This window comes from Varanus komodoensis, unplaced genomic scaffold, assembly GCF_004798865.1.
Source record: "Varanus komodoensis strain SLA01 unplaced genomic scaffold, ASM479886v1 scaffold46_3, whole genome shotgun sequence".
In the NCBI taxonomy this organism is placed as follows: Eukaryota; Metazoa; Chordata; class Lepidosauria; order Squamata; family Varanidae; genus Varanus; species Varanus komodoensis.
Genome location: NW_025336044.1, coordinates 987,031 through 1,008,953, shown reverse-complemented (window position 1 = coordinate 1,008,953; position 21,923 = coordinate 987,031). Strand labels below are relative to the sequence as shown.

The window sequence follows — 21,923 nt, the reverse complement described above, 5'->3', positions numbered from 1 at the left end:
AGGGATGCCCCGTAAGGGGTGGGCAGGGACGGACGCTCCCCCGCCTCGCCTGGCATTGAGCCGAGGACTAGGCAGAACGGGTCGTCGGCAGCCGCAGACGGGCAGAGCAGAGGTGGAGACGCGCCCCCCCCGCGACCCTGCAGGCCTCTGGCCCCGACTCACCGAGGCGAGTGATGTTGTGCGCGGTGGTGTTGCCAGCCAGAAGCAGGGGGCCGACGAAGTGGGAGACGTGCACCTTCCGGTAGTAAAGCTTGAAGCCCTCGTGCTGGCCCAGCTTGAGGGAGGGCTCCCACGTGGCCTGGATGGCGGTGCTGTTGAGCACCTTGATGAAGAGGGACGGCACCGCCGGCGCTGGAACAGAGCAGCGGGAAGAGGCTTCTGGTGGGACGGGTCTCCCCAGGCGCCGGCAGCAGCCCTTCCCCAGAGCCCTCTCCACCAGGCCAGGGATCTGGACGCGACTCGGGAGCCCTCGGGGCACGGGGCACCGACGCTCATCTGAAGCAGGTGCCCTCAAATGGCCTTTCGGATGCACCGCAACACCCCGGAGAGGTTGCACGGCAGTGAGGGAGCCGGCAAGGAGAAGGAAGAGAACAGATGCACACACCGGCCCGCCCGTGGGCACGCAAGTTGACGCCACAAGCGGGTCCGGCCATCACCCTCCCCTCCCACTTCTCCCTGTGGAGGGGCTCCTTGGAGAAGGGCTAATAGGATTTCCAACATAACTGACATCATATATAACTCGATGCAGAATCAGGATCTTTTTTTCGGGGGGGGGGCACATTTTAGGAACTGTGAAGGCGAAACAGTTGGGAACTAGGATGTGTGGAAGGGGGGTGCATGTGGCGAGATCAAACCCCACCCAGCTCTTGGGGAGTTCAGCATTCCCAGCTCTGGCATTCATGGCTTCCAAGAGGAGATGCTTTGGAGTAACAGGCCCCTTCTGCAGGCACAGCGGGTGGTCCTGCGCTGCACTGGACCCCTACCTCTGGTCATGCCAACCCTGGCCGTGCCCCAGATGTGCCTTACCTTCCCCCAGCGTGCTCACCAGCACGACTTCAGAGGACTTGCTGGCCCCGCGGGAGGTGTAGGCCTTGATGTAGAAGCTATAGCTGGTGGAGGGCTCCAGGTCAGTCACCAGCTGCTGGAAGGTGTTCTTGCTGACGGCCTCTTGGTACTCCATCTCCACGGGGTCTGCAGTGCAAGGGGAAGCAGGCCTCCGGATTCCCGCCGCAGGGGAAGAGCTGCATTCCAAGCCTGCCACCCCGGGGCGCTGCAGCTCGGGGGACACGGGTGCTGTGCCCGCCTCGTCTGGCGGCCGGGCTCTCCTGGCAGCTCAGGGGCAGCGCGGTCTTCCCAGTGGCCCAGAAAGGCCCTCCGGGCTGGGGCCAGTTGCAGAGCCCCAGGAGGCGGGGGAGTCACTGCGGAGGGAAGCTTCCCATCCTTGCTCCCTGACCCAGGCTTCCTGGAGGGGCATCTTGCCCAAGCTGTTGGTGCTGGACTGTGCCACTAGATGTCGGGGCCCAACCACACGACGAGTCCCTCCCTCCCTCCCTACACCAATTTCCCCCCTTCCTTCCGTCATGTGGCTCAAGGTGGCCACAGGGCATTCCAAGCTGGGCACCCCTCCTGGCTCGGACCAGGCCCAGCCCTGCTTAGCTTCAGCAAGTTGCTAAGGTCTGGTGCCTTCCTTCCCGTCAGCAGCATCAGCTCACAATGCAGCTCACCAATCAGGCCCACACAGCGTAGCCAAAAGACCTGCAACCACCCCCAGCTTGCCCCAGAGCTCGAGAGGACGCCTTTTGACCTCCGCCCTCTCTTGAGCTTCCTCCCTCCCAGGCCACCTTCCCTCTCCAAGCCCCTCCCCATAGGGGGCCTGGGAGGAGGTCGGAGAGGTTGCTCCTTGTGTCCCCCATCACACCTGAAGATAGCAGGGGGACGCCCTGGGCCCAGCACACCTGTCGGAAAGGGGAGCAAATAAACCCCAGTGGGAAAGGCTGGGGCAGGTGAAGCCAGCCCCTGCTTACGCTGGTGGGTGCAGGAGTCCAGCCACCAGAATGGGGCCCCACCACCTGCCGGCTTGAGCCCGGGGCCATCAGCTTGGCTCGGCCATTCCTCCGCTTGCCACCTCTCGGCGGATCAGTGTCCCGGCCACCCTTCTTACCCGCCGCGCGCCTGATGTGCAGGACGTAGCCGATGATTTCCTTGGTGTTCTGCAGAGGCTCGCTCCACAGCACCTGGATGGTCGTGGCCGAGACGGTCTCCGCCTTCACCTTCTGCGGCGGGCCGGGCAGCCCGTCGGCCCACAGCACCGTCAGCCGGGCGCTGGCCTGGGTGGAGCCCGCGCTGTTCTCGGCGAGGCACTGGTAGATGGCCTCGTCGTCCTTGCTGATGCTGTGGATGGTCAGGGTGCTGCGGAGAGCGGGGCGGTGAGGCGAGGTTAGCGCTCCTTGCCAGGGGCCTCCGACCTGGATAGGCGCCCAGCCCGCAGCCCCGGCCAATCCCCCCCCCCCCCCCGTGCACTGGAGAAGCATGCATCGAAAGGGAGGGCAGTTCTGCAGGGATGTCACTACACTGCCCTGCGTTGGGCAAGGTGGGAGAAGAGGTGGGGAAGCCGGGCACCCAGGATGGCAGCTCACACCCCGTCCAGGAACACGCCCGCGGCTTTATGCTGAAAGGCAAGAGCAACAGCGAGGAGGCGGAGGCGGCGGCAGCGTTGGGGCAGCGCCACTCCAACCAGCAGGAAGCCTGGCTCTGCCTTGTGTTAAAGGGACTGCAGCCTCCAGCAATTAAAATCCTAAGGAGAAAAGGGTAAATTCCTGGCGAGGCTGAGAAAACCGAGGAGGGACCCTTATTCAGGTGGCTGGAAATGTAGGAATATTCTGCATAGAGTAAATTTGTGATCCGTACAGTATGTAGCACATACTAATATATATCAATCCCACCTCATGGGCAAAGGTGAGCATTGCAAATGGACAAGAGTTGAGTGAATTACAAAATTCTGCAGCCGCACGGCGCATGCCATACACATCAGGTGTAAGCACAAACACGGATATTTGCAGGCAATCCACAGGTACCCTGATGAGGAGCACCTGTACCTCCCCACCTGTACCAAACTGATGCTGTCCCAGCCAGCATTCGCTGGAACAGAGAATTGTAAAGGTAAAATCGTCCTCATCCAGTGCAACCTGATTAGCTGATAGCTGGGGAAAGAAGGGAAGTGAAAGGCAAGGGTAAAAGGGAAAGATACAACCAACTGAATGCAGAATTCCAGAGAATGGCTAGAAGAGAGAAGAAGGCCTTCTTAAATGAACAGTGCAAAGAAGTAGAGGAAAACGATAGAATAGGGAAGACCAGAGATCTCTTCAAGACAATTGGAGTTATCAAGGGAACTTTCATGCAAAGATGAGCATGATAAAGGACAAAAATGGCAGGGACCTACTAGAGGCAGAAGAAATGGCAAGATTGCATGGAAGAACGATACCAGGAAGATCTCGATAACCACGATGGTGATGGGTCGGACACGACTTTGCGACTAAACAGAATGCAACCTGCTGAGGCCATCCACGCTACCCGGGAAAGGCTCAAAGAGGAATTTTGGCCTCCCGCCTGCCTGAGGGTGCAGGGGCAATGTACAAACGGGTGCAGGGGCACTCCTCCACGTTACTACTTTACCATCGTGCTCAAGTGTGCAAAGCCATTTTCACGGACGGCTGCGATAAGCTTTGCCGCAGGCAGAGGAGCAGGGTGGCCAGAACGGCGAGTTCGCAGCTGAGGCGGGTGGGGGTCGGCCCTTCGCCCCCTCCCTCACGCTCCGCTTTGTGAGCGGAGTGCCATCAGCGCCCCTCTCCGGGGAGGCTGCCGTCTTCTCACAGAAGCCATTAATGCCACAGATCCCTCCGTCCCCAGTGGGTGCTAGTAACTGCCCGGCTCTCTACAAAGCAGCTCCCAGCAGCATGGGTGGGGGCCGCAAGGAGGCCGTGCCCATTTCATTGCATTCATGATCTTTCCAGCCCGGCTTTTTTTCCAAAAGTGACTCGCGTTATGCGTTGTTCCCCCCTCCCCGTTTATGCCTTGCCAGCGCCTGCCAGGGAGGCCCGAGCACTGCAGTGCGTGTGCGCATGAGCGCAATAACAGCTTTCGAATATCCGCTCCCAACAAACCGGGCCCAGCCTCCACAGAAGGCATTCCTGCGCTGACAGGCTGTCGGACCAAAGCCATCGATGGGATGCGACGAGGGTCACCGCAAGCGCAGGCAGGAAGGGTGCCGTGGGAAGCCTGGGCTGCACGCGTGACGGGAGAACGCCAAGCGCCCACGCCCTCGCCACAAGCGCTCCTCCGGCGTGGCAGCCGGCGCATGGCCGCTGTCGCCTGCTGCTCATTTCCCATGCCACCCGCTCCCGTTCGGCGGAATCCCAGAACCGCTGTGGCCATCTTAGCACATGCTTATTCCTTCTTGCTCATCCCGGAGCGCATGTTTCCTAGGGAACATGGGCAAGAGGAAGGGCGGGGCTTGGCCAATGGGATTTCTGCAAACTGGCCAGGCGCCCATCTCAGGGCTGCCGATCCGGTTCAGCCCAGCTCCCGGGTCATCAAAGGCGGAGGGGGCGGGGCGGGGCGGGGGGGAGGCCCCTAAGCCGTGTCAAGGCAGCCCCAGATCTTGCCTGGACAGATGGCATGGGGGGGGTGCGACTCTCCAAAGCTTGCCCGTTCCATTTGGCATTAGCCTGCTGGGGAGGGAAGGAAGGAGCGGGGCGCCCAGGCAGCTGGCGAATGTCATCAGGCATGTGGGCTGGGGAGAGCCTGGTCACATCTGGGTCAGAAGCCGAGGGCAGGACCGTCCTGCTTTCTGGTTACAGACAAAGCAAGCCGGGAACGATGGGCACCGAGGGGGGAGAGCAGGCGGTCTTGATCAGGCATATACTTAAATGACAGGCTCAGTGTTTCTGTGCAAGGTGGAGGGGAGGCAGTATGGCCTAGCAGTTAGTGTTCAAGTGGGACACTGGACCTCATTTGTCCTTGTGATTTTGGGTCACTCACTGGCACCTGGCCTAACCTACCTCGGAAGGTTGTTGTGGGAATAGCACGGCAAGGAAGAGGATTGTGCAAGCCAATGCGATGATGATGATGATGATGATGATGATGATGATGATAGCAGCTGCTGCTGTGGCTGCAAGTACCAGTGCAAGTGCTGCCGATGGAATGAAAGAATGGAAAGCAGCAGGCAGAATCTGGCCAGCACGCGTGGCGGTGAAACCCACCACTGGCACCCAGGGAGACAAAACGAGCGGAAACTCTCTCTCCCAGAAAGCGGCGGGTCGGCGGAGGTTGTGGAGGGAGCCGCAGACGCCTCCCGCCCATTCCAGGGCTGCCGCTGCACAGCCCTCTGGCTGCATAAGCGACGGCGCACGCTTCCAAAGTGGGAGCTCGGCAGCCCGACTGGATCACGGGCATTTTCTCCTACATGCTTTTGTTCTGGTTTTTGCAGGGGGGTGGAATGAGGGATGCCCCTATTAAGGGCTTTAACCCCCCCCCCCCAAGCAATTTACTGTTAGCACTTGGCATTACTGGAAAATGCTTGCCGTTTTTAAAAACTGGAGCACTTTTTAAAACAGCCCAAATCTGCTTCCCTGCAACTTCCACTGTCTTCTAGCAGCAGCTGCAGCAGCAACAGCAGCAGCAACAGAAGATTCTGCCCCGTCTTCTGCAGGGCACCCCTTCCCTTGCCCTCTTCTTCCTCCCTCAGGCCGTCAACCTCCCTGCCACGGGGCCAAGACTCCAGGCTGCCACCGTGCAGGCGACCGACCCGGATCCAGGCCCCCTTGGGCTTAGCGGGCTGTGTGAATCTCACACACTTGTGTTTCAACTGGATGCCCCACGGCCTTGGCGAGCTCTCTGGGATGGCCGAGGCTCTGGCCTCAGACACTCCAGGAGCTCCGAAAGGTACAGGGGCAGGCAGCACAAAGGCCCTGGCTCAGCCAGCTGGTGTCAGCCCCACAACCCCGGTGCCCTTCCAGGCTGTCCCCATTTTGAGCAAGTTCTGCACATTGGACCCAGAGGGGGGCAGGGGGGGGGGGGGGGGGGAGGCCCACAGCAGCAAGCTCTGTGGGAAAGGGCAAACATCCCGAACCCTAAGCCCCGTGGAGTCTCAGGGCAAGAAGCACCCTTCTCTTCCCCCTACAGAGTTGGGGGACACGTCTCAGTCCTGTGCACAGCGTGTTCCCAAGCTTCATGTTATTCCCATCCCAGGAACAATATGGAGATTTGGGGTGGGAGAGGAAAGGGGCGACACCGGGGCCTTGGACGAGCCAAAACGGACCCGGAGCAACTCCGGCGAGCTTCGCGGACACAAGATGCTCTCGAGACTTTGGTCTTATCCAGTCCTTGGGCCTTCCCCCCGCAGCGACCGGCATCAGTTCTCTTCTGCGGGGGGCAGCAGAATGCCCAAGGAGGGAGCCGGACCTGCGGAGCCTGCGCCAGACCGTCTGCGACCCGTCGGGATGCAATGCCCGCGCAGGCGCCATCTGGCATCCGTGTGCGACGGACCCCCTGCGAAGCCCACCAGCCTTCGCGGGACAGGGCTGGGGGCTTGCTGAGACAGGCGGAGCAACCAGGCGGGCCAAAGGCCACGTGGAAAGCACTGCCAGCTGTCGTCCTCACTACGGGGAAGCCACTCGGCACTCGCACACGGCCTGGTGCGTGCAAGGAAGCCGAGGCAAGGAGCCACAAGGGTCGGAGTCCTGTGGGCATCCCGGAAATCGGGCTTCCCAGACGGGGAGGGCTCCAGATGAGCTGGGCTAGGACGCCCACTACACCCAGCTAACACGGCAGCTGGCTGGGGAGAATGGGAGCTGTGGTCAGGCATGGCGAGGGGAAATACTCCAAGTGGCTCTGGGCAGCAGGCTGGGCGCACGGAGTGACCCACGAAGTGGCCAATTCATGGCGAAGAGCAGCCATGCGCCATACAGGTATTTACAGATCCGACTGGCGCACTCGGCAAAGGGCAAGTCAGGGTGATTCACAGTCTTAAGGACTAAAAAGTGCTTCAACAATGAAAACAAACACTTGGCCGAAACAATAATAAAACAAACACATTAAAAACACAGTGGATCGGAGCTGACGTCACAGCACGCTTGGAGTGAGAGCACCTCCGAGTACCAAACGTGGGAGCCGGGTGCAAGTACGGAGCAGTAGCTCATGCCCTGCTTATTCATCTCCCAGAGGCCTCTGGCCCGCTGGCTGCTTCTTGCTCACAGATTTCAAGGTCTGCTCCAGCAAAGCCGCGCTTGCGTTCTGATGCCCCATGAAAAGCCGTGGGCCTGACAGCAAGGCATCCCCCCCCCCGCCGCCCTGCCCATCCTGAGTGCCTCCTGGAGGCTGCTGTGGAGGGAGGAGCCCTGGACTCAGAAAGACAGAGGACTGGATGCGGAGGGGCCGGCAGCTTTGCGTGCAGGGGAAGGAACGGCGGTGTGTGCCATGGCCATCCAGCACGAGTCCTTCTTTCTCTCTGCGCAGAAATGCCGGAAATGCGGGGACGCCTGCTCTCCGGAAACTTCACTGCCAGGGCCGGGCTGGCGCAGCATTCACGGACAGCCGGCGCAATTTACCCGGGAAGATTTTTCTTCCCACCAGTTCCTAAAGATACGTTCAAAGAGCCCTGCTGGCCAAGGCCGGCCACGCAAGAGAATGCCGACAGGCACGGAACGGGGAGGGAAGCTGCTTCTGGCACGGCTCCGTGGATTGCTGGATCGGGCGCAGGGCACTGAGAGAGAAACTAAGAGCACGTGCAAGAGAGTGGGAGTCCAGCTGGCCGGCCATCATGGCAGTCCCTCGGCTGATCTCACGCAAAGGCAGAGGTCCGGTACAAGGTGCCATTCGGGAAGATAAATTAAAGGATGCAAGAAAAAGGGTGGATGACCCATGAATGATCCGTCCTACGCCCACGACCCAAGAGTCGTTGGCCACTCCAATGAAGAGGGGGGCACAGGGGGCTTCGGCGCAGCCCAAGGCTGGGGTTGCCCACCCCCGCCTAGGGGAGGGGGGGCTGGCAGGAAGGGGGCAGTAGTTTCAAGAGCAGAGGCGAAGAGGCCTGGCCTGTCCTGCACCATGCATCTCGAGGCTCTTCTTGCAGCGCCTGGCTGCCTGTTGCTGTGTGCCACCAAGTCCCCTGCACCAACCTTACGAGTGACGCCCCGCAAACTGCCCAGTCCAGGACAGCCCTGCGTTGCTTTCCCAAATCCAAGCCCGCAGCTTCCCCAGCAAGATCGATCCACCTTTTCTCTGTCTTCTGCTGCTTTCATGGCCACGATGGTCTTCTCCAGGGAGTCTGGCCTTCTCGAGCTGTGCCCAGAGCAAGCCAGCCTCAGGCTTGATTTGATCCAGGACTCCCCTGGTCGTCGTTCTGGTCGTCGTCAATCCCCCAGCACCGCGTTTTGAATGCATCCATTTTGCTCCTACCATCCTTCGCTGTCTGGCTCTCACTCCTAAACATCATGCTTGGGAATGCAGCCATTTCGACGAACTTGGCCTTGGCCTCCAGTGAAACGTCCTTCCACCTGATTATCTTTCCCAGTTCCTTCACTGCCAGCCCTTCCACATCGCGGTCTTCTTCCAATCGCTGGGCTGCAGTCTCCCTCGGAACGGATGACCAAGCCGAGGCACACGAGACCTTTCACAATTTTGATTTCAACTTGTTACACTTCCCATTAACCATGGCACTGTTATCAATATTTATTTGTTTGTATATGCCACCCCGATACTACAAGTCCCACTATGGGTCCAAGAGTCGCAGCCGCCATTTCCTAAGGTCAAGGGACGTGCGCCTTCACTCTTCGTGGGAGGAGACGGGCTCGCTTGCAAAGGACTGCACCCCACACGGCGTTTGCCGCCAGTGAGCTGGCCAGAGGTGCCCTCCCAAGGGGGTCCCCAAAGATTACATCAATTATTGATAATATTAATTTACTAATTGTTCATTATTAATGTCCAGAAAGAGCCCACCCCCCCCCCGGGGTCCCCATGGGGCAGGCTTCCTGTGCACGGTCCACTAATGGCGCTTGGAAGCCATCGGGCCGCCGGGACCTGAGTTACACCGGACGCATGCAAATGCGAAGCCCCCTCTGTAGGTGTTGGAAGGGTACCTTTGCTCCTCCTTCACATCTGGGACACCCGACGAAGGTGAAAGGACAATACAGGTAGAGCGTGAAACCTTCCCGCCAAGTGCCTCAGCCTAGAAGGTTGGTCCGATCACTGGGCCGGCCCAGCAGCAGCTGAACAGGCTTCCGCGCCTCCAAGGCCATATGCTTCAGAGAGCTGGGCAGTGTTGTGGCAAAAGCAGCTTCCAGGAGGACCCCGCTGGCCACTGCCGGAGTTCACCTGCATCCGGGCGCTGGATGGCCGCACAGAAGGATGCTTGCCTTAGCGCAATTGAGCTCGTGCAGAGTTGTCCCATAACGGCCGTGTGCCGCACCCGGAGGAGGAGGTGGGCGGGGCTGCACCTGTGGCCGAGCGCGTGTGGAAGGGCCTGAGTGTGACCCCCAGGAGGGCCAGAAAAACGGGAAGCCCTGGAAAATCATTGCTGCCGACCTGTGCCGGCACCACTAGCTAGTCCCTGAACTGACACAAGGCAGCTGCTGGGGTTCCAAGGTACGTTGCGGGCTTCCAAATCAAGGAGAAGCAACTGGGGTGCAGGGGATCAGCAAAAAATGACGTGCTGGGGAAAGAATGAGAGACGGGGGGATGGGCGTTCGTAAGACGGAAGTACAAGTGACTGCGGAGCCCTTGCCCAAGGCTCAGAAGGGCTTTTTGCCAGAACTGATGAATAGGGACCCCTTAATTACCATTTGTAAATACAATCTTCCCGCAGGAAACATAAAAATCAATATTAGTAGCCTGCCTTTGCACCTGGAAGGTTAGCTTTCGCTGCCTCCTCTGGCAGTAGATGCATTGCAGAAACAAAACCCCTTTAACCAAATTTATTTTCTTGCCCGCAAATTGCCTCCCTGAGCGCACACGCACGTACCCAGCGCAGCCCTTGACGTACACAGATCAGGCCAGGGAAAAGGGCAATAAAGAAAGCCAGTGGAAATTTTGCCACTCCATTTTCTGGCCTCCCTCTGCCCAATTCTGCCCCAAACCTGACGGGCAAATCAGCCTCCGCAGCTGCTGGCTCACCGCACCTCTTCCCCCCGGGGCCTGGGGTGCTCCAGGTTAAGCTCACTTGCACTGCCGTCCCAGTAAAGACTCACCTGGAGCAAGTGCGGAGCACCCTCAACGAAAGAAGTGGACACCTCGCTGGAGAGCGTGTGGCCCCGGGCCCTGCACTGGGCTCCAGGAGAGCGGCACGGCCAGGCAGTTGGAAGCTGGCCCCGCGGCTTGCAGGGGCGCCAGAAGGCACATCACCACCCCAAGTTGCGAAGGGCAGGGCGAGGGGAGGCCACGCAGAGAAGGCCAAGGCCCGAGGGCGCTGGTGGGATCCAAGGCAGGCCCGTCTGCTGAGACACACCTGCTCACGGGCCTGGATGCGGCCGTGGCGCTGACCCGGCTCTTGGGGAGGGTCTCTGGCCTGGGGTGCAGCCCCCTACATGGCCAGCAGAAGGGGGGTGCTCAAAGGTCCTAGCCTGAAACCCCGGAGGGTCCCTGCTGCCAGTCAGTGTGGACAGCACTGCTCTCGGTGAACCCATGGCCAGGCCAGGACAAGGCTGCTCCCATTTCCTGGGCTGGACAGCCTGGGGGCTCTGCAGCCCAGGCAGGCGACTGCATCATGGGGCTTGTCGTCCCTCTGGGGGACCCTCAGGCACGGCTGAGAGGGGGCTGGGTGCACCTTGGCCGGCTGCACAAGCCGGATGGATCGGCTCACCCTGGACTGTTCTAGGGCTGAAGCACCCAGAAGGGGAAGCCCACGGTGGATTTTCCAACTTTAGGGAAGGAATGCAGCAGAAGGCGCTCCAGCTTTTACTGGCCTTGTGCTGATATTATTTTCTGCAGTGGGGCTAATGACAGCCAGGTGGGGCCAACCATTTCAGCTGCTGAAATGGCATCATCGGTGGGTTAAACACCCTCTCCACCGACACCACTGTTCTCGGCAACATCAGGGCTCCTCGCGGCTGCACTGCTGCAAATCCTGTCCGGGATCTTCTGCATCCCGGGTGGTTTGGCCCTGGAAAAGCTCAGGCTAGGATTTTGGCAAGCCTCCACAGAAAAAGAAGCTGCCTGGATCTGATGCTCTCGCTTCAGCTTTTTTTCTTGGCATGTTTCATTCCCAGAAAAATAATCACTGAGGTGATATTGCATCAATTAGCAAACAGCATGAGCTGAGACGGATGCATTTCTTTCCTTTTCCCGTTCTTCCTCTTCTTTTTTAATCAAGAAAAAGGGGGAAATCCTTCAGGGGCATTCAGTCTTTTTATTACCATATGACGCATTTTAATCCAAATGAAATTTGCAGGGGGGGAGCATGTAATCTAATTACGAGGCTCACACTGAAGCTTAGTCAGACTCATTACTGCAAGATAAGAGATCCCATCATTACACAGGGAAATATTTTTTTTCTCCGAGTGCCATTGGCAGATATGTCCAAAGGCCACGGCGCAAACCAATTCTGCCTGGAACTAAGTGGGTTACAGCATTTAGACATGCGCACAAGGATGAAACAAAGATATGGGAAGAGAGAGAGTGAGAGAGAGAGAGAGAACGGCACACCTCAAAGGGAAAAACTCGCCTCATCTCCAACATCACTCACCGCACCCTCTTCCAAAAACTCTCTGGTGACTTTGCTCAGGAACGTGGATTTAGAAATCATGGATGACTGAGGATGTACTGATTAGAGGAACCTTTCCTGGCAGTGAATCACACCATCGGCCCCGCTAGGACAGTTGTGTTCAAACTGGGCGTGTGCAAACCCCTCTAGCTCCTTGTGTGGGGTTGGAAATGCACAGACTTGGGTCCAACCTCCCATTGATCCTGGAAGATTCTCTTGAAGCTTAATCTACCTAGCAGGGGAGTGGTGCTGGAAAGATGGAGAAATACATGTGGTCCCACGCTCTCGGGAGGAGCAATGGAATACAAAAGCCATAAAGAACTGCACGGGCTTAGCTCAGACTGGCAGCTGAAGCTATCACGCAGTGTGTCATGTTTTGTGGCCCCAATCCCCCTCTAGCAATGAGGGCGACTTGTGGGGAGGAAGAAAGGGCCAGCAGCCACGACACCAGGAGCGCTGAGGACACAAAGTCTTGCTGGGGCCCTCAGACTCGGCGGGTCCTCCCCAGCGCAGGCGAGGGGGAGACAGGCCAGAGTTGTTTTGGGTCCGAGCAAAGCACAACCGAAGTCTGCGACGGCTCAGCTCCAGGGGGGTCTTGCAGGGGGTGAAGGACACAGTGCAAGGCGAAAGTTCCTGATTTAAGTTTTGCTTCCAAAGATTTTAATTGAAATCATGAAATTGCTGGCTGGCCTGGGGGGAGAAAACAGGGGCAGGAGGGGGAGCTGGGCATGGAGGCAGATGGGCGTGGAGGTGGGGCACTGGGAGGGGGGTGCTGGTGCAGGCACATTTGCTTCTCGGCCACAGGTGGGTAGGGTCTGTCTATTTGTTTATTTGGGGAACTTCTATGCCGCCCCGTTCGCCAAAGCCTCGGGGCGGCTCACAAACAGTGCTGCTGCCAGTGCTCGAGGTGCTCCCTTGGGGTGCAGGTTCCCCCTTACCCCAGTGATGATGATGAAGGTGATGATGATGATGGAGATGCAAACCTTGGGGGGTTGCCTGAAACTCCCGACCCTTCCGACATGCACGTGAACAGCACCGTCTTGGCCACACTCAGAAACTGGACTGCTATTTGAGCAGAGGAGGCTGCGAAGATTAATGCCAGGCAAGACACCAATTGCACTCAAGGCCTTCCTCTGTAAACAGGCATTTTATCCTCTAATACGTTGCTTGATTAATTTTACTGCTGGCTCCTGAACGTTTCCAGTATTGACTACAGTATTTTTCTGTTGCTTCATCCTTGCTGCTGCTGTGGGTTTTTAGGCTTGTAAATGGCCCTAAAGAAAACCAGATCCAAGAATGGACTGAGCACGATACAGAATTGGGAGGCAAACTTGTTGGAAAGAAAAGGGACGCTCCGGAGTGCTGACCATGCTTTCTGGACCAGAAGCTCAGTCTCTCCTCCTAACTCCCGGTGCATGAGGCACTCTGCTCATGTTCAGAGGCACTCTTATCCAATGCCTTTGCCATATGGCTTGCAGAGGGGGCTCTTCCCAGCAGCCTTCCATTCACCTCTGCCCACGTGACATCTCCACAGAGTAAGAAACTCTCGAGGAGGGCAGGCGGGTTTCTTTTTCCGCTCAGGCCACGCACATCCATTGAAACACTCAGCACCCAGAGATGCACAACTCTGACGGTTACTTCTCCCCGTATTCTTTGAATTATTTCTACAGAAGTCAAGCCCATTGGCAGCAATTTTCTCACTAGGTTCATCTCACTCTGCTATTTCTACAACATGAATATCATTTCATTCTAGCATGGAAATCTGGTTCTTGGAGCTTTGCGAAAAACAGCGTTAGTCCCCAGCGAGATAAGAGTTCAGAGAACTTAGCCACAAGGTCACTCTTATCAAAGGGCATGGATTGGGGGCCATCGCACACGCAGTTGGGGGCCCAAACGGATACAGGGAAAGGCAGGAACGCTTGTTGGGAAAAGACTGCCCAAAACCAGAGCCACTCAAGTACCACATGGATCGCTGTCAAGGCATTTCACGGAAGGAAAGGTGCTGGGCTACGCCAGAGGCCACGTTCTCAAGGCTTGAGCCTTCCAGGAATCGTTCTGCATCCACCTGTGTGGGTGGATCCCCGGCAGCTTCGCAGGCACGTGCTGCGAAGGAGACCTGGCACCTGCAGAGCAAGGCACCTTCTGCAGACCTTTGTCCACCACTCACCTCCTTGAAGAACCCGAGACGCACCTTTCAAGAACCCAGGCCGCCAGCTTCTCTCCCTCCCGTCTGTGCCCCCATCAGGTCCACAGCAGTGCGCTTGTCCCACCCACCCTTCCTTCCCACTCCTAGTAAAGCCCCCAGGAGCTGGCGTGCTCACCTGTTGCTGTTCTTCAGCTTAATGTGGTCCGTGGGTTCTAAAATCCGCCCGTTCTTCAGCCACGTGACCTGCGGCGGAGGCTCCCCCTGAGCCAGGCAGGTGAAGATGGCCGTGGTTCCCACGGGCCTGGAAATGGACTGGGGGTGCTGCACGAATTCCGCAGGCGCTGCAAAAGAGCGAGGAAGGAGTAAAAGACAGACCCCGTTTCTTGAGCGGGAGCTGTTTGTGGCGGGAAGGGGAAACGGGCAATCCAAGAGGTAGGAATGTTTTCCCACACAAGGCCCACTGCCGCTCCCACCTTCAAGTAGATACCAAGACTGAGGTGCCAGATGGATCTTGGATCCGCTGGGCGCTCTTTTATAGGAAATCCTAAAACAACACTGCACCCTATGAAAAAGCCAGGGTGCCCCAGGTCCCCATCACTTCCATGGGCTTCCTTAGTGCCTCCGTTCACCTTGGAAGAAAAATTATTCCGGAACACTGCGCAGGGCAGAGCGGGGAGCATGTCTATCCTGGCCTCTAAAATAAATCCTCCACTTGAATCTGGAGTGTGCCAGTTTCTAAGGCTTTGCGGGCCAAGACAAAGTGGAAACTAGAACTAGTTTTTTTTAAGGTACAGTACTTTTGGGGGGGGGGCACAGTGGCTGAGCAGGTAAGACGCTGAGCTTGTCAACCGGAAGGCTGGCAGTTCAAATCCCTAGTGCCACTAGTCCCTAGTGATGGAGAGAGCTCCTGTCCCAGGTTCTGCCAACCTAGCAGTTCAAAAGCGTGCAAATGCGAGTGGATAAATAGGTGCCGCTTCGGTGGGAAGCCAACAGCGTTGCGTGTGCGAAAGCGTCCAGTCATGCCGGCCACACGACCACGGGAGCGTCCCTGGCCAAGGCCGTCTCTGCAGCTTAGAAACAGGGACGCGCGCCCCTCCTGGAGTTGGTCCCGACAAGCGCACATGTGCAGGGGGGACCTTTGCCTTTTCCGACTGCGTTCTGGCGGGTGGGAGGGGGCCCGCACATCGCACTGTGCCGTGGGCCTCCTCAGCCTCACCCCTGCGGCTGGCCTGGCACGCGGCTACAGGGCGGAGGAACACTGGCCGGACGGCATCCAGCAGCAGCAGCAGCGGCAGCAAGCGATACTGTCTCACCAAGCTGCAGGCAGGGGGATCAGAGGCTAAGAGGGAGCGGCTTGCCTGAGGCTGCCCAGCGAGGACGCAGCAGAAGCAAGATTTCAGCAAGGTCAAGGCGGTGTTTGCACCAGGAGTTGCCTTTACACTGACGTGTGCGATAGCTCTGGATGCCCCCCGCCCGCTTCATGATGCCCCGAAGAGGAGCCATGCCGTAAGCAGAGGTGCGGGGCAGGTGGGGAGTGGGCGGGGGGGGGGGGTGAAGGGAGGCAGCCAGCACTAAAAGGCCAATTGGCATCTCAGGAACGGCACCATGACGGCCGGGTGGGAGATGGCGGCACCTTCCTTGTGCGCTGCAGCAAAAGCTTTTATTCTGGAGGACTTAATAGGAAAAGGGAAGGGAGAACAGATCTCCAACGGTCCCTAATTTAAAGGCATGGGGTTCCTTTCAAAAAGCTTAAATACCCTCTTCAGAAATATTTAAAATGAAACGCATCCATCCTGGGTTTGGGAAAAGAAGCAGACGGGGCTGCTGGAAGGAGAGGGGGCATAGGAGCCATCTGCACGAGGGTCTCGCAGTTGGGCTGGGGGATGAGGAAGGGCATGTAGGACGTGTGGGCGTCCAGGGCCCCCCATAACAGGGATACTCACACAGACCAACCAGCACCCTGAGCACTGAACAATCAAGGTTCAAACAGAGTGAGTTTTCGGTCAACACATGGTCCTATTAATCACCCCCTTCCCTTCCCGTCCCTGCGGGGTTCTGGGTTTGCGATGGGGAACGAGAGCAACGTCCAGCATTGGAAGTGACATATTCACAAAGGGTACAGGAAATGCCCTGCAGCAGAAACAAAGCTACGGAGATCAAAGGATTCTGCAAAAGTTGGGAAAGGCGGACAAAAGGGGACAGGTCTAAAGTTTGGGCAAAGGGGGTGCGAGTGACGCTGACTGTGAGTTAGCGGAAAGGGTTGTGTTGGCTGTGAGGGCTCTGGAGAGGAGGCGTGGGAGGGAAGGCTCTCTCGACCCCAGCTTGCACTTTCACACTTCAGGCAAGAACGCGAGTTCCGCCGGAGGGAGCGCTGTGCCGACTGGGCGGCGAGGGCCATCCCTCCGGGGGGCGCGGGATGTGCGACACGGGATGGCGGATTTCCACGGTGGGCTGGGAGGAAATGAAAGCGCTTCGGCAGTGCAGCCTTTCGACTCTGAGGGCACCATTCCAAGGCCTTCCTTCCACTGCCCCCCACCCCGCTTGCTTTTGGGTTGGCTTTTGCGAGCACAAGAATCCATTTCAGAACATACGGCACATTCCAGCCGTGGCTGAAGGCTTGACGCTCCAGCGGGGCAGGGGGGCCACGGAGATGCCCCGATCGAGGGCCGGCCTGCACCATGGCCGCCACTTAAGGGCTGGCCCTGTACGTGAGGCTCTGGCTCCGGTCAGGAGAGCAGGATTTCCGCAGCGTTGCGGCTCGCACAGGATGGCCGCACGAACGATGCCGAGCTGCCACACTCAAGCAGGAGACGGAAGGGCTCCACTGCGCTGAAAGCCCGGAGCTTTCCAACAGATCTGACTCGCGTGCTCAGTCCTGAGCCATCAGGAGGTGGACAGGCGGCGGTGGAATGTCCCTCCTGCCATTTTCGGCTGCTGGTTGAGAGACAGGCGGCGGGAGATACTACTCCATTTGGCCATCCTTCATCCTTTTCGCCCAGTGCCGCACTGAGGCAGATTTCGTGTTCTTACTGGTTAATGATGTGCAAGTATAACTTGCGCTGATGGATCGTGTGAGCCCGAGGCCCTGGCCATTCCACGACCATTTCTCTCCTCATGCAATGAGGTTCTCCTCTCCCATCGCAGAAACCCTGCGAGGATCTAGCGATGGATCCTTCCACCTCGGTCTTGGCTGCAGCTGGGTAAAGACAGCTCTCTGCTTTCCGGAAAGGGACTTTGTTCCAGTCCCACCGGGAGATGCCGGCTGTTGAAGCAGGAACCCTCAGCCTGCAAAGCTTGGCCCTGGACTGCAGCCCTCCCCACACCTCACTGACCCACACGTCCCCCACGGTGCTTCCCGGTTGCAGCCATCTTCCGATTCTCCGCCACGACCGCCCATGGCACCATCTCATGAATCCAGATGTGCCTTTGGCCCCGAAATCTTGGTGCTGGGAGGCAGCTGTCCAGATTTTGGACATTTTGCCCCCGCCCCCCGACCAGACTTTTTGCATGCCGACTGCGTGTTCAGCCAGTGCGATGCTGTTGCCCCACCAAGACAGGGACCCTCGGCAGAAGCTTTGTTTGGACTGCAGCTACCTGAACCGCAAACTTTGGTGGACCCATTTGCCAAGCGGCCCCCGTCAGCAGACACCTGTCATCACGCAAGGGGGGACTCGAGCATCACGCTGCCCCCATTGTGGGGGCTGCTCGGAGCGAGTGGAAGGCAAGCCCAGCGTGCAAAGAACCCTCTTCCGTTGGTGCCCCTGTGAAAATGCGCAATTAAGCTGCCTGGGCGGGAGAAATATAATTTTAGATTCAGGCGCTCATCAAGACAGCCGTTAACGAGCGAGGCTGATGAGAATGTCGGGCTGCTTGAAATGCGCTACTTCAAAGACAAAAATGAGGGCTCGTAATCAGGAAAGGATTAACACCATTCAGCTCCCTGCTCTCGGCTTGGCACGGCCTCCTGCCTCCCAGCCCCCTTTTCTGTGCAAAAGACATTCTCTTTGCAAAAACTTCACCATGGAGACTTGAGGTTCGGCAAACATTTGAGAAAATCCTTTCTGAGCGTTGTCACCCGAGGTCATTAAAACTGGCTTTTTGGAACGGTTGTTGGGGGCTTGAGTGTGTGTGGCGGGGGGGCACACGATTGCCCGGTGCACGGCACACCCCAAGTCCCAAAGGGCTCCCCCAGATGTTCAGGGAGTTGGTCCCACGGCTGCAGCTACGGGGGCGCAGAGGGATTAAGCCGAGCCCCTCCCTAAATGTCCCCCGGAACAAAGCCAAAGCATCAGGCCTCTGGCTGTTTTACTTGTGGGGAAAGAACCCGACGGATCCAGGCCGAATCCTCCCGATGGCTCGGTGAGGAGCCAACCCGCAAGAGCTCTGGGTGAGCACGAGAGCATCACGAAGGCTCGACTGCATTTACAGGCTCAGGCGGAGAAACCAGTGACTGAGAGCGATTTCGCTGTGCTTTTTCCTTCCCATCCAGAGATGCCGCTGGCTGTGGGGCAGGGCAGGAATGGGAGTAATAATAGAAATGAAGACAATGAGGAGGAGGAGGAGGAGGAGGAGGAGGAGGAGGAGGAGGAGAGACAGACATACGGTCGTGCCCATGGGAGCCCTAGTTGAGGAGCTGGGCCACCGTTCTTCAGGACTTCGGAAAGACCTCTTTCTCAGCCTAACCTGAACCTCCCCTGTTGTTGCAGGACACTATTGGGAGGAGAGGAGAATTACGGAGGCTGCCTTGAGTTCCTCGGAAGGAAAGCAGATGGGCTATAAACTTAATAAATCAATAAAGTGCTTTATGGCTAAATGGGGCAAGATCCCTCGGCGCCATGCTTCTTGAGGCAGTTACGACGCTGCGGCATACCGGCCATGGGTTCACCTGCTTAGGTCGTGCCTGCAGGGGGTTGCCCCAGCCCTACCTGGAGAAGTTGGGCACGGAGCCAGGGACCGCAGGTGCTGCCCCAGCAAACCCTCCTTCCCAGCTTCACACAAGCCTTCCACGTAGAAGTCGAGACGAGACACACACCAGGGCTCTGTCGGTGTGTCCTTAGCCGCTCCAGCCCGCCATTCCTGGCACCAGGCCTGCTGCCAACCCCCAGACACCCAGAGCACCCCGTTGCCTGTCATTTGCAGGTAAAGGGCTGCCGGCAGCCCTGGGCAGTTTCCCGTGTCTTCCTCCACAACCTGCCTCTTCCGAAGGCTCATGCAGGAAGCACCAGGTGGCATTTCCACGGCTGGGGGGTGCGGGGTACCCACTCCGCTCAATTCACGGGCACAAGGGAGGCGAGGGAGCGGCCTCGGCACCCCCTCTGCACCCAGCCGAGTGGCGACGGAGCCCTGCAGGGACCCCGGCCCTGCCGCCTCACCTTGCACCACCAGCCGTCCCTGGGCCGTCCTCCTCACCCGTGTCCCCGGCTTGTTGGCGGCACACACGTAGATCCCAGAGTGCTGCACAGTGAGGTCCGAAATCATCAGGTTGCCGGTGCCGAGGACCTGAATCCCTTCGACGCCAATGGGACGCCCATCTGGATCGAGGGACAAGAGACCGAAGTGATTCCCCCAGGTCAGGACTCACCCCAAGGGCTTCTCCCACAGACCTCGCCCCTCCTTCCACCAGGGCAACCCTGCCCGGACGGCAGCCAGGAGCGGTGCTGGGAGGCCACGCTCGGCAGGAACTCCCACACAGGTGGTGGATGAGTTTTCCCAGGGAACGTGCCCAACTCGGTCCGTGGAGGCTTCACACAAGGCCAGCCTGAGCTTGCGGGCTCCCCTGGGCTGCAGGAGTTGTCAGGATGAGAGCCCACACGTCAAAACCTGCTGCTGGTCACCACCTTGACGAGCGCCCTGCTACCGCTCTTGGTATGAAGCCCACAGGTCCACCCCTTGCAAAAGTGGCAGTTTTCTTTGGACAACGTCCGACTCCTTTCTAAGCAGAATATGAAAACGTGTTTAAAGGTGCCGTCCTGTGTGACTTTAGACAGAAAAGGGGCCTTTTATGTGGGGTTACATCCTCAGGGATTTTGAGGCAGAGAGCCAGAGTGGACAAACAGCCGGCTGGCGTTAAGCGGTAACGTGGTCGGCACGAGGGGACAAGAGACGAGCCGTGAAGCAGAACCCGCCTGGAATTTCGTAGCAACAGGATGTCTTCCTCAGCAACGTTCATGAAGGGCTGGGCTGAATTTCAGCTTCAGCTCAATTTCACCTTTAAAAATTATTTACACTAGGTATAAAGGTCTCATCTCCCTCTTGGGAAGAAAAAGCAACCAGTGAAATGTACGAGATGTCAGCGGAGGGGGGAAAAAGCTGAAATTTATTCGCTCAAAAATATTCAAGGAAGCAGTACGCAGTGCGCCAACCAGAAGCATGTTGCTTGGATCCCCCCTCTGTCATCTGAGCTTTTACCACTAATGGCTCCTTCCAGAGTTATTTAGTTTTCACTATATCCCCTATTCTGACAGCTTTCCGATAACCTGGAGGCATTTTTTTTTCTTTAAGTCACAGTTTTCTAACTCTTTAGCAATATACCGGTTCCACCTGTGAGCTTTTTATGGAGTCAAGAGTGCAAACGTGGTGGTTAAAAGGAAGCATTAATATGCAGTATTTCAAAATAAACACATATAAATAAAATTTGTTTGCATAAATCCCAAAAGCGTTTGGGAGGAAGGGCTTGGATGCCTCCTGGATCTGGAACATGCAGCTCTGGAATGGGCAATCCCGGCTATGCCAAGAGTGTCAGCTCCACAGAAGCCTAGGACTGCTGGGACGGCAGCGAATGGCTGGGAGTGGAATTCCTGATTCCTGGAATGAGGGGCATCCGAAGCTGCCCATGCCCTGGGTCAGGCCATGGGTTCACCGAGAGCAGTGCTGTCCACACTGACTGGCAGCAGGGACCCTCCGGGGTTTCAGGCAAGGACCTTTGAGCACCCCCCTTCTGCTGCCTAGCGGGGGCTGCACCCCAGGCCAGAGACCCTCCCCAAGAGCCGGGTCAGCGCCACGGCCGCATCCAGGCCCGTGAGCAAGTGTGCCTCAGCAGACGGGCCTGCCGCGGATCCCACAACATCCAGGAGCCCCGACCACTCAGCTTGCTGATGTCCAAACCAGCCAACAGAAAAGTTTACCAGCCGGCTCAGTGCCGGCTGGGAAGAATGCCCATTTCCTCCAGCTCTTTACTGGGTGATGTTTGAGCTTCTCTGGCCAGGCAAGCTCAGGCTTACAGAGATGCTGCGGCTCATGTCGAGATGTTCCACACACCTGTCCCTGCAAGACGGTGTGCCGGCGTACACGGCACATGTACACGCATCTGCCTGACACCGTGCGGACACGTCTCCGTGTGTGGCCTCAAAGGCCCGGCTGCCTTCCTTCTGCTTCTTTTCCTCCTCCCACTCTGACTCGCTGCTTGTCCTGTTTCGAGACAGAAACTACTCTCAGGAAATGTATGATGGATGAGCATCGCCTTGCAGCAGTGCCCCACACTCTGGTAACTTCTCAGTTGGGTTACTGTAATGAGCTCTGTGTGGGGCTGCCCTTGAAGACGGTCCGGATACTTCCATTGGGTTAGAATAGAGATGCCAGGATGTTAACAGGAACTGGCAGATACGCACATATAATGCCGGCCCTCTTCCGGTTACACTGGCTACCAATTGAAGCCCAATTGGTAGCCAGTTTAAGGTACTGGTTCTGACCTATAAAGCCCTAAATGGCTTGGGTCCTGGACACCTGAAGGATGCCTTCTTCCCCATGTGCCCTCCTGCCCCAGAGGCCCTGCCCCGGGAGCCCTCCTTGAAGGAGGTTAGAAGAGTGAGCACCAAGAGCCTTCTCTGCGGTGGAGCCCCGATGGTGGAATGGGCTCCCCAGTGAGGTTCTCCGGGAGCCCACGTTATATTCTTTCTGGCGGCAGGCAAAAACCGTTTAATTTTCCCACTATTTTAATGTTCCTTCGATTTTAACTGCGGCTTTAGTGTATTAACTGTCGGATGCCGTGGGGCTTGTTTTCTTCTATGTATTTATTGTAAGCCATCC

At 57.7% G+C, this 21,923-nt stretch overlaps 1 protein-coding gene across 1 annotated transcript in view; it reads right to left on the bottom strand.

The window, feature by feature from the left end:
• The window catches only part of IGDCC3 (immunoglobulin superfamily DCC subclass member 3), a 76,667-nt gene that overhangs the window by 3,722 nt on the left and 51,022 nt on the right, over window positions 1-21,923 (bottom strand). Inside the window, 5 exon segments of the mRNA XM_044445069.1 lie at window positions 163-351; window positions 1,027-1,191; window positions 2,162-2,409; window positions 14,074-14,239; window positions 19,271-19,429. Of these exon segments, the coding sequence (XP_044301004.1) occupies window positions 163-351; window positions 1,027-1,191; window positions 2,162-2,409; window positions 14,074-14,239; window positions 19,271-19,429 (927 nt within the window).